The sequence below is a fragment of the Oryzias melastigma genome, linkage group LG20 (genome assembly GCF_002922805.2).
Source record: "Oryzias melastigma strain HK-1 linkage group LG20, ASM292280v2, whole genome shotgun sequence".
In the NCBI taxonomy this organism is placed as follows: domain Eukaryota; kingdom Metazoa; phylum Chordata; class Actinopteri; order Beloniformes; family Adrianichthyidae; genus Oryzias; species Oryzias melastigma.
Window position 1 is genome coordinate 20,810,919 of NC_050531.1, and position 15,162 is coordinate 20,826,080.

The window sequence follows — 15,162 nt, forward strand, 5'->3', positions numbered from 1 at the left end:
GAGGAAATCAGGCTTTATGTCTGAGACTTTAGCAATGATATAAACTTTAATATGACAAAAAACCCTAAAATAAGGGCAAAAACTAAAGGGTGACAGAACCATAGACTTAATATATAATGGACAGAACAGATGAAAACGATGACTTGAAAACCAGACAGTTAATACTGAGGACAATTAGCAAAAATAAGAAAACAGTTGTAGATAGTTTGTTTGAACCTAAACCTTCGAGAAGGAGATCATTCATAACTGAAATCAACTAAAACAAAGAAATATCACAAAAAAGCTGAACTTTAGAATCCTACATATATATACATTTGTCCAAAATATATTTTAGATAATTCCAACTGTTCTGTCAGCTACTGTCAGACTGTTTTTTCACATGAAAGTTTCTAACCAATCAGATTGTAGCTCTCACTTGTTGCTGGGTTAATAAAAGTCTGCCTTACTCTCATACCATCAGTCCTTCACTAACAGGATGGTGTTAGAAACATATAATAGTTCATTCTAATGAGGGTAGTTTTGACAGAGGAAGACTCAAGACCTTTGGATCTTTACCACTATTAATGCAAGGAAACACGTTTCGTTCTGATTTATGCTTTGGAAATTATTTTAATGGTTTAAAAAATATGTTACATGCAGTTTGTGCAGCATGAATTAGTGGACCATAAAAACAAGAACAAACATCTTTTAACTCACTGTTGACTGAAGGAGATTTAGAGGATCATGTTTTAGTGTTTGCAGGGAGTTTTAGTAAACTATGGTTGGTAAATATCAGATTTGGAGCAAAAAAAATTTTTAATGCTTAAAATTATTTTATGTCTAAATGCAGAAAATATCAAACAAAAAAAGAAGTTGCAAAAATGAGCCTTGGCATGTTTATTACAAAAATGTTTATTAAAAAAAATAACAGAACAATCAAAAGAACCAACATATATTTGAAACATTAAAAAAACAACTGTGATACATTTAATGCAGTTTCTTATTCTCTGTACAGTCAACAACTTAAAACAAACTTCAGTACTTCAAAGGCTTAAAAATGTAAGAGAGATATGTATAAATCCATCAAAAGAAGAGAAGAAGTTGATGAAAAATAATGTTTTTCTTTTTGTTTTTTAGCTGTAAAAGTTTAAAGTTAAGTGCATGAAATTTGCAATTCAAACAAAGTAAAATGATGTATTACTACAAGCATTTATGTTTAGGGATTTTTCCTGATTATTTGAGATGGAAAAATCTGCAGATGGTTATTGGAACAGATATACTTAATGACCCACAACAATGAAAATGTTGGTGTTTGTGTTCATAATAGGTTCTTGCGGCAATTCTGTCATGGTGGACATATAGAAAGAAAATTAACCTTAAATTTGCATTCCTGAGTATTTCTCTATTCAGATTATTTTAAATCTGGAGCAGAAGAAAAAGATCCATGAATGTCTTCCTTGTCTGGGCTTGAATCTGGGTCAAAACTGCAGGACTGGATAGATCTAATATTGCTTACCATTTATTTTTTTTTTTTTGGTTTGGATTGTGAGGGGCTGTAAGCTAGCAGGAGATAATGTGAATGAAAGGATGATGGGAAGTCAGTGCAGGTTTACTCCATGTCAGTGGTCCCGCCCTCAACTTTAAGGGGATTTCTAATGACTTACTGCCGCTCTGCAGGAAATATATCCTTAAAACCAATATTTTTTTTCCTTATTGGTTAAGAAAAGCATAATCATGACTAAAAACTTTAGAAATAGATCAAAAGATGATCAGAGTCAAAGTTTAAAGGGTCACCAAACCCAAATCAACTTTTTTTACCTCTATAAACGGGGCTTTAAAAGTGCTGTCTGTTGGTCGTTGCCAAATTTTTGACAAATTAAAATAAACTTTTTGAATTATTGTAAATATAGTCAAAAACTGACCGTGTGCTGCCCCCTACAGGTTGAAACGAGGTATTACATTTGAATTTCGGGATCTCGGCATTTAAGTCTCACATCATTTCAGAAGTTCCACATCATGATCTGCAGCTCCAGTAATGATAACAGTCCTGTTCCCAAGCCCCACCCCCTGACTGGATTTTCAAATTTCGGCTGTGGGCGGAGTCAGCCTCCAACTTCCCTGTTAGGTTACCCTTTAAACTTCATGTATGGCATTCTTGTCATCTTCGAATATCAAAAAGCTTTTACCATCAGAGGTAGGACGTGTCAAATTGCCATCTTGAGATTGGATTGGAAAACAATTGGGGAATCCATTGGAACATGTGCCACAAAGTATGGTAACCGCTCTGAGCAGTCCTGCAACAACAGGCTGAGGGATAAGTGAGGTTCCTTTCCTAAGGAATCTTTTAACATACAGCTGTTTCAGGAAGATATTACATAAAACCTCTCTTTGCAACCACTTATTTACACACCAAAGCCACCTTACAAGCTTTTCTATACCAAAACCTCAATGTTAGGACCCTCTTCAGCAATCCCCATCCTTTTTATTTCAAAGTTTATCTGGCTTTTAATCAAATTTCCTTCTGAGAGTCAGTCATCAAACGTTGGCCTCCATTTTCTATTAAGGTAGAACTTGGGTAAAAAGTAGTTTTGTGTTTACTCCCTAAAGCTCATTTCTTGTACTTTTAGTTGATAAATTGGTTCTGCTGACTTCCGTAACGGAGATGTACTTCTTCAAAGCCGGGAAGTATTTTACCATCAACTGTCTGAAGTAGTTTTGGAATTTCCTCCCAATAAAGGTGTATAAGAGGGGGCTGATGCAATAGTAAAGATACGCCAGGTTGCGAGTGATTTGGAGCCTGTATTCAATCATCTGTCTTTCATCACAACTGGTAACTCTAGCCTCCATCAGCGTCAGGATGTTAAATGGGGCCCAGGAGATAAAAAACAGCAGGACAATAACAAATATCAGCCGGACTGTCTTGAATTTGGAGACTATTCTGGATGACATAACGGTAAAACCAATTCGAAGGTAACAGTAGACAATAACAATGACAGGGAAGATGAAGAACAAGATTAGCTGAAGGTAAAACCCAGCTTCCATCAGTTTATTCGCAATATCAAAAGACAGGCTGCCTTGGTGCACTTCACAGTACGTTGCTAAACCAGGGAAAGTGCTGTAGAGGAGCATTGGTCTGATGCAAACCACGGCACTGACAATCCAGACCACAGCACAGGAGAAAAAGGCATATTTTGGATTCCTCACGCTTGATGCTTTCAAAGGATAAACAACAGCAAGGTGTCGGTCAAAGGTCAGTAGAGTCAGAAAGAGGACAGAACTGTAGATACCCAGAAAATAGACGCTTCTGATGATCTTGCATACAGCGTTGCCAAAAATCCAGTTTTGGAGCTGCATGTAAACTGCTACGAAAGGAAGGCTGCTCATGAATATGAAGGAGGAGATAACCAGGTTCAGCAGCATGATGTTGGTCACCGTGGTTAGCCTCTCAAACCTGGATGACAGACAGAGATAGAAAGGTTTAGTAAATGAAATATAGAGTTCACTGGTAAAGGCAATTCTTCTGACAGTTTGAAAGTGTCAGACCTAAAATGACACAAAGAAAGTTGGAAAAGTCAACCATTTTTCCCCTCAACGTGTCATCATCTCATCAAAAACATGCACCACACCTGTGGAGTCAGATAGTTCAATCCCTTTCATGTTGTTGATCAAAGCAGTTTCTACTCGTCCATGGATACAACCACACCAAGACTAGTTATGGTGTTGACCATTCTAACCATCAGTTTCCATGCCATGACCCCAACCTTTGCCTGCTACACAAACCATTGCCATTTTTTGATCTTGTCCACAACCTATCTTGACTCTCCACTTCGTCTTTGATTCTGCTTGTTTGCCGCCTGCCCCGACCCTTGCCTGGACCCTCACCACTCCGGTTTTCTCTGATGCGCCCGTGCTCGTTGCCGACTTTTGCCCACCTGATCCTGACTTAGATAAGTGGACTTTTAGCCGTGTCAATTAACCTGCTGTACTTGATAGGTTTCACATTTATTACAAAATATCTGTGTCATATTTAAAGTTATTTATTGTCCTGTGTACCAAGAGCAGAGTTTTTACTCATGGATTTATTCCACCAGTGCAGATTTAGGCCGACTCTGAATTCTTCCTCTACCCCTTCAACTGCACGGTAAGGGGTGTCTAAAATAGTGTTTTTAAGGGTGGAGAGGTGCATTTCTTCAGCAGAGAAGTCTACATGTAAATGTAATGACTTTTTGTTTTAGGATGACTATTTAACGTTTTTAAACTGATGCTATGTATTTCCGAGTGCTAGTAGCTCAAAATTGGAAGATACTATTTTCCATAACTCTCTGTTTCGTTGGTTAAATGAAGGGGCAGGGAAGAAGGCATGTTCTGTTTTCCTATTGTCTGAATTAAAACTTTCAAAAAACATATTCAGCTGTTGCTCTTTGGAGTTCTGAGATCCAAAATGGTGAAATTGTTGCATTTCTGCTCGTTTGGCTTAAATGTAACAAGAAGCTTAAAGGCCTCGTGCAGTGGCTATAAATTTTTTTAAATTTAAAAAGTCAATGGAACTTGGAAAACGAATCCGATAAAAATATTCACTTAAAATGATCCAGCGCGATTTTATTGATCATTTTATGGTCGTGCACAGCTTTAAATATGGGCGATAGGTGGTGATGGGCGGGGGCTGCGCGTGACGTCACCTCAAGGATCCCAGAGTGTAAACAACAATGGCGGACGGTTTGAGAAGCAACGTAGACCCCCCCGCGTTCGTCCTCCGGAGGGCCGGGGAGGGCTCAAAGCCTCCCCCTGACTGGAGAGCGCCCCTCTCCTTTACTGAAACGGGAAATTCATGAAGGGAGACCCCATTCTTCCGCACATTACTGCACCCAAATACCACACTCCTATTCACCATTATCCCGTTCGAATCCCTAAATCCACGGCAGTCCAAATTCTATTATGTTAAGTAATTCCAGGCCCAGAAAGTCATCACAACACTAGCGGATCTAGCTGTATGTTCCTGTACTGACGACACACGACCTATGACCTACTTATCGCTGGCTGCCCAAAATCTGAGCGACCGCGCTATCTTTGAACGCTTGAAGAGAGTACACGGGGCCGCGGGTGACAAAATAATTATACGGGGGTTCATTTGTGACATACATACTAATGTTTTATTGGAGTTTAAGAAAAATCACAATTTTGACCGCATGAGGCCTTTAAAGCTTTTTGCATACATTCTGAAAAGTTAAAATCCCCTCTTAAAATGTCTCCCAGTGGAGACTTTTGCAAATGGGGCCAAAGTGGAATGTGCTGACTTTATTTTAGGTTCTTCTGCTCCACAGTTATGAGTCGCCATAAAAAGTCTTCAACATGTTTGAACGCTAACAATGGCAGAACTGAAGAAAGAAAAGGAATTGAAAAGTGTTCAAACTGAAGAATCCTATGGATTTTGAAAGGACAAAAAGTTGGTCTAACATTTTTGTAAGTGGGTGTTATGGAGTTCAGTTTTATATTGGTAACTCTTAAAAAAGTTTTTAAGGATCACATACAGTTGTGGTTATTATTGTTTTAGAATATTGCATAAACATTTTTTCTAGACTTCAAAAAAAATCTTGAATCGTATAGGAAAAATAAATTAAATTACAATGAACTAGGGATTTTAGTAAGTTTTAGCCTTTGTGTCCGTCATTAAATTCAAATTCAAAGAAGTGCACACACTTTTTGTGTGCATCCAGTGTGTATCTTTACTGAACCTAAATATTCTGCCTTTTTTAAGGTGGACTCTCCAAATTAAAAATTTAGGACATTTTTTCTATTTTTAAAGACACTGCTTTTGTCATTTCTAAACATGTTTTTAATATTAAACATTGAGATTGTCACTGCTCAACCAATCTTACAATGTCTTAGAGTAAATATGCAACTACCGTACACAGTTTCTCTAAAACATGCTTTGTAGCATGGGTGTATTGGTGCACTCACCGATGGATGATGACCAGGACCAAGCTGTTTCCTACAAGACTGAAGATGAACATGAAGTAGTAGAGGACGGACAGCTTAGATCCCAGATCATTTGAATACTTTGGGTTGCATAGTGGTTTTGGTGTTGCATCCGTATAATTATAGTCATAATCTGACATATTAGACTCCAGTTCCATCGACATATCTTCCAGGAATCTGTCACAAAAAAAGAATGCAAGGATTGTAAAAAAAATAATGCAAGAAAGGACAGCTTTTTAGAAGAAAACCCTACAAAGGGGGGTTATTTCAGGAATTGGGTACTTACATGTCGTCCATGAACAAGAACTCAAGTTTCTTCTTGTTGCGTCTGCCTGCTGTTGAGTCTGAATGTTGGACTCAGCATGACAAAGAGATTACAAGTCACTCCCATATAAGTCACTTCTGTAGAGGAACTTCAGTAAGGTAATGTGTGTGACAAGTGTGTGTGGTGGGGGTGGGGGGGGGGAATAGGGTGTCAACATAACTCTAGGAAACAGTGTCCGCTTTGGGCTGCACTGCCTCATATACATTTTCATAGATGTGTCTAGGAAAACGTCAAGTATTAACAGTACTAAAGCCTCTGACTGCTTCTCCTGGGTCTAACAAAGGAGCCACAATGTGAAGAAAGGACTCCCCTTAATAAAAAGATTTCTGCAGACCACCATCTCTGACTGACAGACCAGTTCAAGTCCCACTCTGTTCTCTTTGGGTTCCTAGAAATGTTTTAACTATTTTGGTTCACCAAAATTTTCTTGTACTTTCATTTTGTCAATATTTCCAAACCAACATTTAAACAACAGTTCAATGAATGAAGTTCCTCAACAAATTCCTCCTTTGTTGACCACAGTCTTACAGCATAGATTTTGTTGGAGGAAAAAAAAAAGAATCAAAAGAAGCTTTTGTTTGTCCAAAGATCAATTTCTGTGTCCACGAAAGAAGATCCATATAATTATTTTTCTTAAATAACAAAATTTTTATTTTTTCATGTTGGACGAATTTGAGGAGCATAAATATGAGAATTCTTTAACACAGTGTACATACACCAGGGGTGTCAAACTCATTTTGGTTTGATTCACCCCTCTGATCTTAAGCGGGCCGGACCAGGAACATAATAGCAAAATAACCTTTGTTTAACTTGTTGTCTGCAGCTTTCTTTTTTTCTTGGTTTTTTATTACTTGGAAAAAAATACCTCAAACAACCTTGTAGTCGATTCTCCTATAAGTACACATTCATTCAGAGAGTCCAATGCATTTCAAATAAATGGATTTCACTAAGAAAAAAAAAGGTTTATTCAATTTTATACAGACTGGATGTTTCACATTAGACATTAAAGCAAATAAATTCCCTGTCTAAAATATAAATGTGTAAATCAATAAAAAATTAATCATATAAATCTCCCTTTCTCTCCCAAAACTCAGCATGGTTTTGGCCTTCATCGAGTTTATTTCTTGACCTCTCGAGTTTCCTTTCCTCCCCCTAGTGGTGGAATTGCGAAATGCAGTCATTTCTTTGAAGCACCATAACTCGCCACAGGAATGGGCTGGAAACTTACTTTCTTTTTTGAAAATTCTGATAGTTTCTTTTCTTCATAACTGGCCATCTGGTAGGCCGTATGTTTGACATCCCTGGTGTACACTCTGATACTGTATTTACACTTCATAGGTTCCAGGTTCAGATACTTTATGGGTTTGGAGTGTTTTTATTCCATCTACAGTTGGGGATTGTCTAGAAAGAGTTGAATGAGAAATAACAATAAAGGAATAAAATTATGTTTTGTTTTTTTTTTTTGTTCTATTTGTCAAAGTATAATATTTTATACTTTTTGGTGTCAATGTAATAAGGGCCAAAACACAAATCAAATGTAGAATGCTGGTTGTTTTTGCCACTGGTGGATCTTCTTCTTGCCTCCCTATGTCCTGTAAGCTGTATGTTCTGCAATGAAAGTCTGTATGTGTCCGTGAGTGTTCTGTTGAAAACGAGTGAAAGACATCAGAAAAACATCTGAGGGAGGTTGCAGAGACAGAGGAAGCTGCAACCATGTCTCCATTTTTTTTTNNNGAAAACATGGTTTGAAAAGGAAAGGGGATCAATTTTGGTTCAAAATTGTCACAAATTTAACACAACTAATACATTCTCCAATAAAAGCAGTATCTGAGAATCTCATAATTGGAGTTTTTTTGGAGCCGCAAAAAGAAAAACACAGTCAGTCTGATCCGGTTCAGGGTTTTTGTTTTCTCATGCTTTTTCTTTGCAAAATTACCCTCATGTGGTTAGAGGTATGAGCCAGACCTGTGTGTGTCATCGCCAATAATATCAGGGAGGCCCACCACATCCATCCGTTAACAGGGGAGCTGTTGTCAGCAACAGTATGTTCTTGGACCTACCGAAACTCTTCGACTCTGTAATTCTAACAGACTCTGGCACATAACACGACAGCTTTGTGCCACTATGCAAGACTTTACAGCTGATTTACATTGATTACAAACACACTTCACTAATGTGCATCGCTGCAACACGGAGCTCTTTCTCCACTTCTGAATCTGCTGGAATTACATTAACTGTGTCAACAGTTGAAGAGTTATAGTCGAAAGAATGTCAACTTCTGGAGCTAAAGTTCCCGTGTAAAACATTCATAACTCTTCACACTCCAACACATTTCTCTCTGTCTAGATTTTTAAGACGCTTGGTTGAATTTCACTACATATTTCTGTCTTCTTTAGACCACAACATGACATTAAAATTAGCGCAACAGGCCAACATCCTCTACAAATTCTGCAGAATTGAACTTATGTAATTTTGAAGAACTAACCACAACATGCAGTAAAGGAACAAAGTTGCTTCCTTCCCTTTCAAAGATAATGATTTCCTGGTTTTATTAATAGGTTATGGTCTTACTTTCAAGTACAGAATTGAGAATTGTTTATTGTTTTTGACTACAAAAAAAAAAGAAAATACTGTTATGACATTAAATAAATCGGTTAATTTACTGAATTCCAACATTTATAAATAAAAAGGGGTTTGGTTTATTGAAATATCATTTCAGAATGGTCTTTTTTATTTTCTGAATAACATCTAAATAATTAGAATGTTATACAGCTCATTTCATTGTTTAATTTGGGAATTTGAACAGAACAGTACACCAAAATCTGTAGTTATTGACACTTGTCTCTGGCTGGGGGCTAGCTGGTTCAAGCTCTGAGACAAGGTGGATTAATTCCGAGTCACCCCCATCACACCACCGCGGTGCCCTTGAGGAAGGCCCATGGCTCCAATTGCTCCACTGGAGCTGCTCATTGGTCACAGGTCAATGGGTGAACAGAGCAGCCACAGGTATGACTGTGAAAGTGTCAACAGGGAGTCTTTTGGGGAAAACGTTATCCAAAAAAAAGTTATCACTGTTAGGGGAAAAAAAACATGCCTACAATTCCTGTCTTTTGCCTCCAAAAGTCTTTAGAAAATGCTTCTCTTATTTTTTAACTAAACACAATCTAGAAAAACAATGGACTGGATTTACAAAAAGCAAAATGAAAAAAAGGAACGACATAAAAAATAACAAAATAGTCAACAGGCCAAACTGTGTTTAACATTACAATTACCATTACAATACGATACTTTACTATAGGCTTGTGAGCACATTTATAATGATGTCCATTTAAATTTATACAGTTATATATTCCTTAAAAAGTGTGACCAAAATAGTTAGTTTTTTCATTTGTCAGTGCATAAACGCTAGTAAAAAAAGATAACACAACTGTCCCTATTGTGCATGACGAGGTTTCTTAATGACCTTAGAGTTGCTGAAAGAATTCTGAATAAAACAATAAGATTAATAAAAACAACTACATTGTGTAAAAAAAGAAAAAAAAGTTTTGTTAAACTGGTGCAACATGAAAACACTGAAAACAAGAAGTGGTGATTGAAGACTAAAAAAAAGTAAGAGAAGTTAGAACAGGAACCTTCTTTAGGTTACAACTATATGACTCAAAAACTGCTCAAACTCAAGCAACACAAACAAAAATATAAAGAACTTTGCTGAACACCAGAAACAATGTCACATGTTGAATATAGAAGAAGTAGAAATAGAAATGTTCTTGTCATTTCACATTGTGTTTTTGGTTCGTGCAAACAGATCATAAATCTTAAAGAAACAACACATTAAGCTCAGTAATAGACTTTTACATTTCATGGATATTTTAAGATTGTCTTAAAAAGTGTTCAAGATAGATGGAGTTTCATTTTGTTCTCTTAAATCAGTCATGATTAGGAATAGCAGAAGATTAAGAACAGAAATAAGGGGTAATTCCTAATGATGTAAAGTCATCAAAAATGTTAGTATTTATTAAACTGCTAACCAACCAGCCAGCCAAATAGCTAACCAACCAAACAGGCAGCCAGTCATTTTAACTATAGAGCCCCTTGCATCAATATGCTTTAAAACATGGTGTTTGACATAAATGACTTATAAACATTTGTTAAAACAATAACAAGTAATTAAAAACATTAGATTAACAGCAACAAGAATAAAAGGTGAACATGAAACGCTGGGATTTCCTTTAAGGAGGTACTGAAAAGATTAAAATACACAAAGGGTAAGACATGCAATTGATAAACCATGAAAGCCATAACATACTTCAAAGCCAAATAAATAAATACGTTTTTTAAAATGAAGGGAGACGTAAGAGTACAGGAGTACTGGTGCACAGAGACACGTGAAGATGTGAGGATTTTACTTTAATTTCTTGTCCCGCTGCTGCTCTCAACTACTGCTTGAATCCAGAGATAAAAGTTTTTATCCCTGTGGAAAATACTAACTATAGTTGTGTGTTCATGGCAGCTGCAGTTTTCCAACAACACAAAAACAACAACCAATTGACCTCAGTGTCTTACACCGAAGCTAATCTCTGCAAGGACTGGTTTCATCCAGCAAGTGTTGCTCCAAAAATGTTAAAAATATAACAGCTACATGTCTGTGGTTTTGTTCTTACTGGAGTGGCAAATAACACAAATAAAGATTATAAAGCAGAAGAAAGACTCAAGAAAAAACTATTGTTCAGAACACAACTCACCTTCTCCATGAAGAGCTTGAAATAACCAATCCGTGATAAAAGTTGGAGGGCTGAAGAAAGACTTAACTGATCTATTGACCTCCAAAAATCAACAAGTTTAGCCTTTTATTTTTATTAAAAGCTAAAAAATAAGTTTGACAAAGTCATAAGAAAAATAAAGGCTATTGGCAGGTTAAAGCTTTTTGTAAGTTCTTGTGGCAGAAAAAACAGCAGTAGAAATAACTATTCCAGAAGAAGTCCTGGGAAAGAGTCATTACATTGGTGTTGGACAGTATTCAAGTCAATAATAAAAACTGAAATGTCTGGAAAAATATGGCCGGTTCATCTCAACGTGGCTCTACAAATAAAAGTAACTACTACAGAGGATGATAAACTGTCAGCAAGAAATGTAATGATGTTAATTTACTAAAACGTTAGCAAAAAATGTAAAATGAGAGAAGCCTTTGCAGTTGCTTAGGTCTGAATGTGTCTGTAGAGTTCCTGCAAACACAGTTGAAACAGGACAAATGTGAAACAAGCTACACAGTCCAACATAATCGAATATTTTTCACTGGCTCATTTTGTCATGAATATTTATTTAGAATCACAGCTACATGTCCTCACATCAAGTTTATCTTCCTTTAATAGATTTAGAGAAGCTCAAGTGCTGTAATCTGTACTTGAACACATACAACTGTCGTTGAAGTTTCCAGATCCCAGATAATAAGTTCAAATGCACTTTGAACTTTGATTCGGACCCTTGTGTTCTGTTCAGTAAGCTGCACATTTCAATCCAATCATTTGACCTTTCCAGTGATTGTGGGCGGGCTCAAATGAAAAGCGGGTGTGAGGGTCAGTGAAGGGCAGTCCAAATACCAAAGGCAAATTTGGTGAAAGTTTGTCTGTATCTCACTGCAAACAATTCTAATACAACCCGATGTATGAGTGATATGTAGTGTTCCAAAAAAAGACAGCCATCATGCTGAGTGGTGATATATGTGTGAAAACACAGATGCAGTGCTGCAGTTCAGCTGTCAGAAAGAATGGATTACTAAACATTTATTCGTTTTAGAGAACATCTCTGAAGCACTGGTTCAATTACAGCTTAAGCACTGAAACCGTTTCAAAAGTTACAGCTCGACAAAAGCACTGGAAAACAAATCCATGCAGTACCCATCCCCAGTTATTACTCTCTCAACAACCAAAACTACTGTTCCTTTGACTGAAAATGCGCCGATATAATCAACTTGCTAGCAACGGAGCTACTTCAAGGTTTGGTAGAAACACCTCAAGGCAAATAAAACAGATGGATTTCCTTGTTCATGCTGTAATTCAGGGGTTTAACATCAGAGCTAACCCTTTAACACCAGAGCTGTCACTGACGACACCTAATTAGCACACAACTCTTGACCTGTCGTAAGTCTTTGACAGATTACCAACGTCAACTGTTGCACATTGCTGAAAAGCCAATTTTCCCTGTGACAGAATCGGTTGATTTAGAGTATGTTGATAGTGTAAATACTAATACTTTAGTACTGTAAAGTGTTGCATATTAGTGCAAGGCTTATTTTCTGTGCTTCAGAGTCCTCTGGAGTTTACGTTAATGTGTAAATGGTTGAAGAGTTACGGTAAGTGAAAGAATGTAAACAGTGGAGCAAAAGCTTTGGTGTTTGAGGTTTGTGAATTAAAAAGTCTGTGTTTTCTAGCATGCAAAAGAAGCAGTTCGTGCAGCCGGTCATCATACATTTCTTCAAATCACATTCACATTTTTTAGTAATACAACAAAGAGGTGAAATATTTTTATTTCTTCTGTTTTTGCCCAGAGCAAGAGTTCTGTCTATTCATCTGGCCACCAGAAGGAGCTGTCTCCAGAGTTTTGAACACATTACATCTCCCAGCTGCCCCAGCGCACACTCCCCGGATGCCTCTCATCTGACGATTACCCACCTGTTACTTAAGCACTACACAGAGCCATGCTCAGTACAAAGTATTGTTTTATGCCACCTTCCCTTCATTCCCGAGCGTTTCCATCTGGACCAGATCTTCTGTTTCTGGCCCCGCTTATTCTCTGATCGCCTGCTGCCTGCCCTTACCCTCGCCTGGACCCTGACAACTCTACTCTCTTCTTGGATGACCCCATGGTAGTGATTGACCTCTGCCTGTCTGACTCTGATTTAGCTTTGTGGACTTTTAGCTGTGCTTAGTTCCTTTCTGAACAAATAAACCTGCTGTAAAACTCTTAAGACTTTTGGAAGAACCTAGTTTTTCTTCACAACCAAAGGTAACAACAGAAAGACGCATCTACTTCATCTGTCAGTACTGCATCCAGGCCTATAAGACAGACCAAATGACAGAAATGGCAGATGATGACGCAGCACATTCTCATTCCCAAGTCATCATGAATTGACGTTTGGTCAGGGGACCCTTCCACATCAAAAAAATAATGTTTTAGGTTTCCCAAACTTGCTTTTTGACGTGCTGGGTGCACCAATTAAATAAGGGCTCCCCAACCTCCTGGCCTCGTTTCGATAACAGGACACAGACCACACCAATACCTTAACCTGGACACGCACAATACAGATCCAAACTGATATCACAACTCCACATCCAGTACTGGACGTGTTACCGGTTTGCAGACCAGGTTAGGGTACCAGGTCAGGGTCAACCCTCATTTCCACTGAGGAGTCCTGTATGGGAGGAGTAGTACAGGAAGGGCCAGTTAATTCTGGTGAGCGATTCCACTTAGTTTAGTCTCTCTTCCACTGAGTGTTTTGTTGTTACGGTGTGGTGTAGACCGCTAGCGTGTCATTGTAGTGCAAAGACTAGAAAGACAACAACAACATCATCCAGCAGCTCGTCTTTTTCTTGCTTTACTTTATGTACATCGCTTATAACAGGAATTTAATGTTTTTTGAAAGACGATTGTGGGCGGCTAAGATGAATATCGCCGTACAGAGGAAAACGGAAACGCTAGCTTAGCGCCATACAGGCGTTTTCTAATGTCGTCATCACTTTCTGACAGTCAATAGGTGACAGCAGCGACTCCGCCCCAACTGTCCCGTTCTATTTTTCTATAAAACTTCAACGGATGGGCCCTCAAGAGGTACGGTTCAGAACTTTATAATGAAAAAACGATGAAAAAAGGGTTAAGGGTTTCTTAACCAAACATCAATATGTGACAACTTGGGAATGAGAATGTGTTCCATAACAATGCATTAAAACTAACTTTTAATGAAATCATTGTCAAAGACTTTGCTCCCACGGAGAGGTAAAGGAGGGTGTTTGGAGGGAGGGTGACAGAAAAACATTTGGACCCATCCATATCACTGTGTTCACTGAAGTCATTCTAAATGATGTTGGCTAACCCGTTGTGGACGAGTAGTGTGACATCTTTGTATATGCTGTTGGAGACATGCTGTAGGTTCTACACACCAATGTCAGTGGTTCTGTCATCAAAGATGCACAAAGAGCTGGTGATTTTCCACAACTCCAAAAGACTAAAGAATTTGGACCAAAGATGGCAGTAAAGATGACTAAAGAAGAATCGAATGATCCAGAGATAATAAACCTGTTTCAGGAAGAGAAGCTGAAGACTAAAACTATTAAACTGTATACCTTCAGCTCCCTACACAGACCAAAAACTATAAAAAAGAACAGAATATGAAGCATTCCGCACTGAAGACACTACAACCATCACAGGTACAGGATTCACCAGGGGAGAAGGAAGATAAACATAACATGTCAATGGCAAACATTTGTAGAGCAAATATTCTGCTTTACACTTGGGTTGCTATATAATGTAGCCGACAAGTCGTTACACTTTTTGACTCAAGGAAATCCTCCCTGCTTGATGTTTGTGAGTCATTACAGAAATAGAAGTAAAAACTGAGAAGAATCCTGTGGTTTGAATAAACTGGAAGGTTGCTATAGAATATATTTGGTACTCCTCATCTCAATTTCACAAGCCACAAAAATAACACAAAATGTCAGAATAAATGTTTACAAAACCAAAATATAAATATATATGCTTTCTCTTCAGAAAATTGTACTTCTGGGATAAAAACCTTGATTCCTCTAATCTTTATTTTTGCATTGTTTTATAGGTGTTGGATAGGCGACAATCCCAGTACTTGAAAAACAATTTTTTTTTTTTTTTTTTTT

At 37.7% G+C, this 15,162-nt stretch overlaps 1 protein-coding gene across 1 annotated transcript; it reads right to left on the reverse strand.

The window, feature by feature from the left end:
* Positions 1-869: 869 nt before the first annotated feature.
* On the reverse strand, positions 870-6,078 carry LOC112151589 (C-C chemokine receptor type 1; the record flags this gene model as incomplete). Its single annotated transcript, XM_024280602.2, is given in 2 exon segments — positions 870-3,430; positions 5,938-6,078. Coding segments are annotated over 2 exon segments (991 nt in total), but the record flags the coding sequence as incomplete, so codon positions are not given.
* Between the last annotated feature and the right edge of the window lie 9,084 nt (positions 6,079-15,162).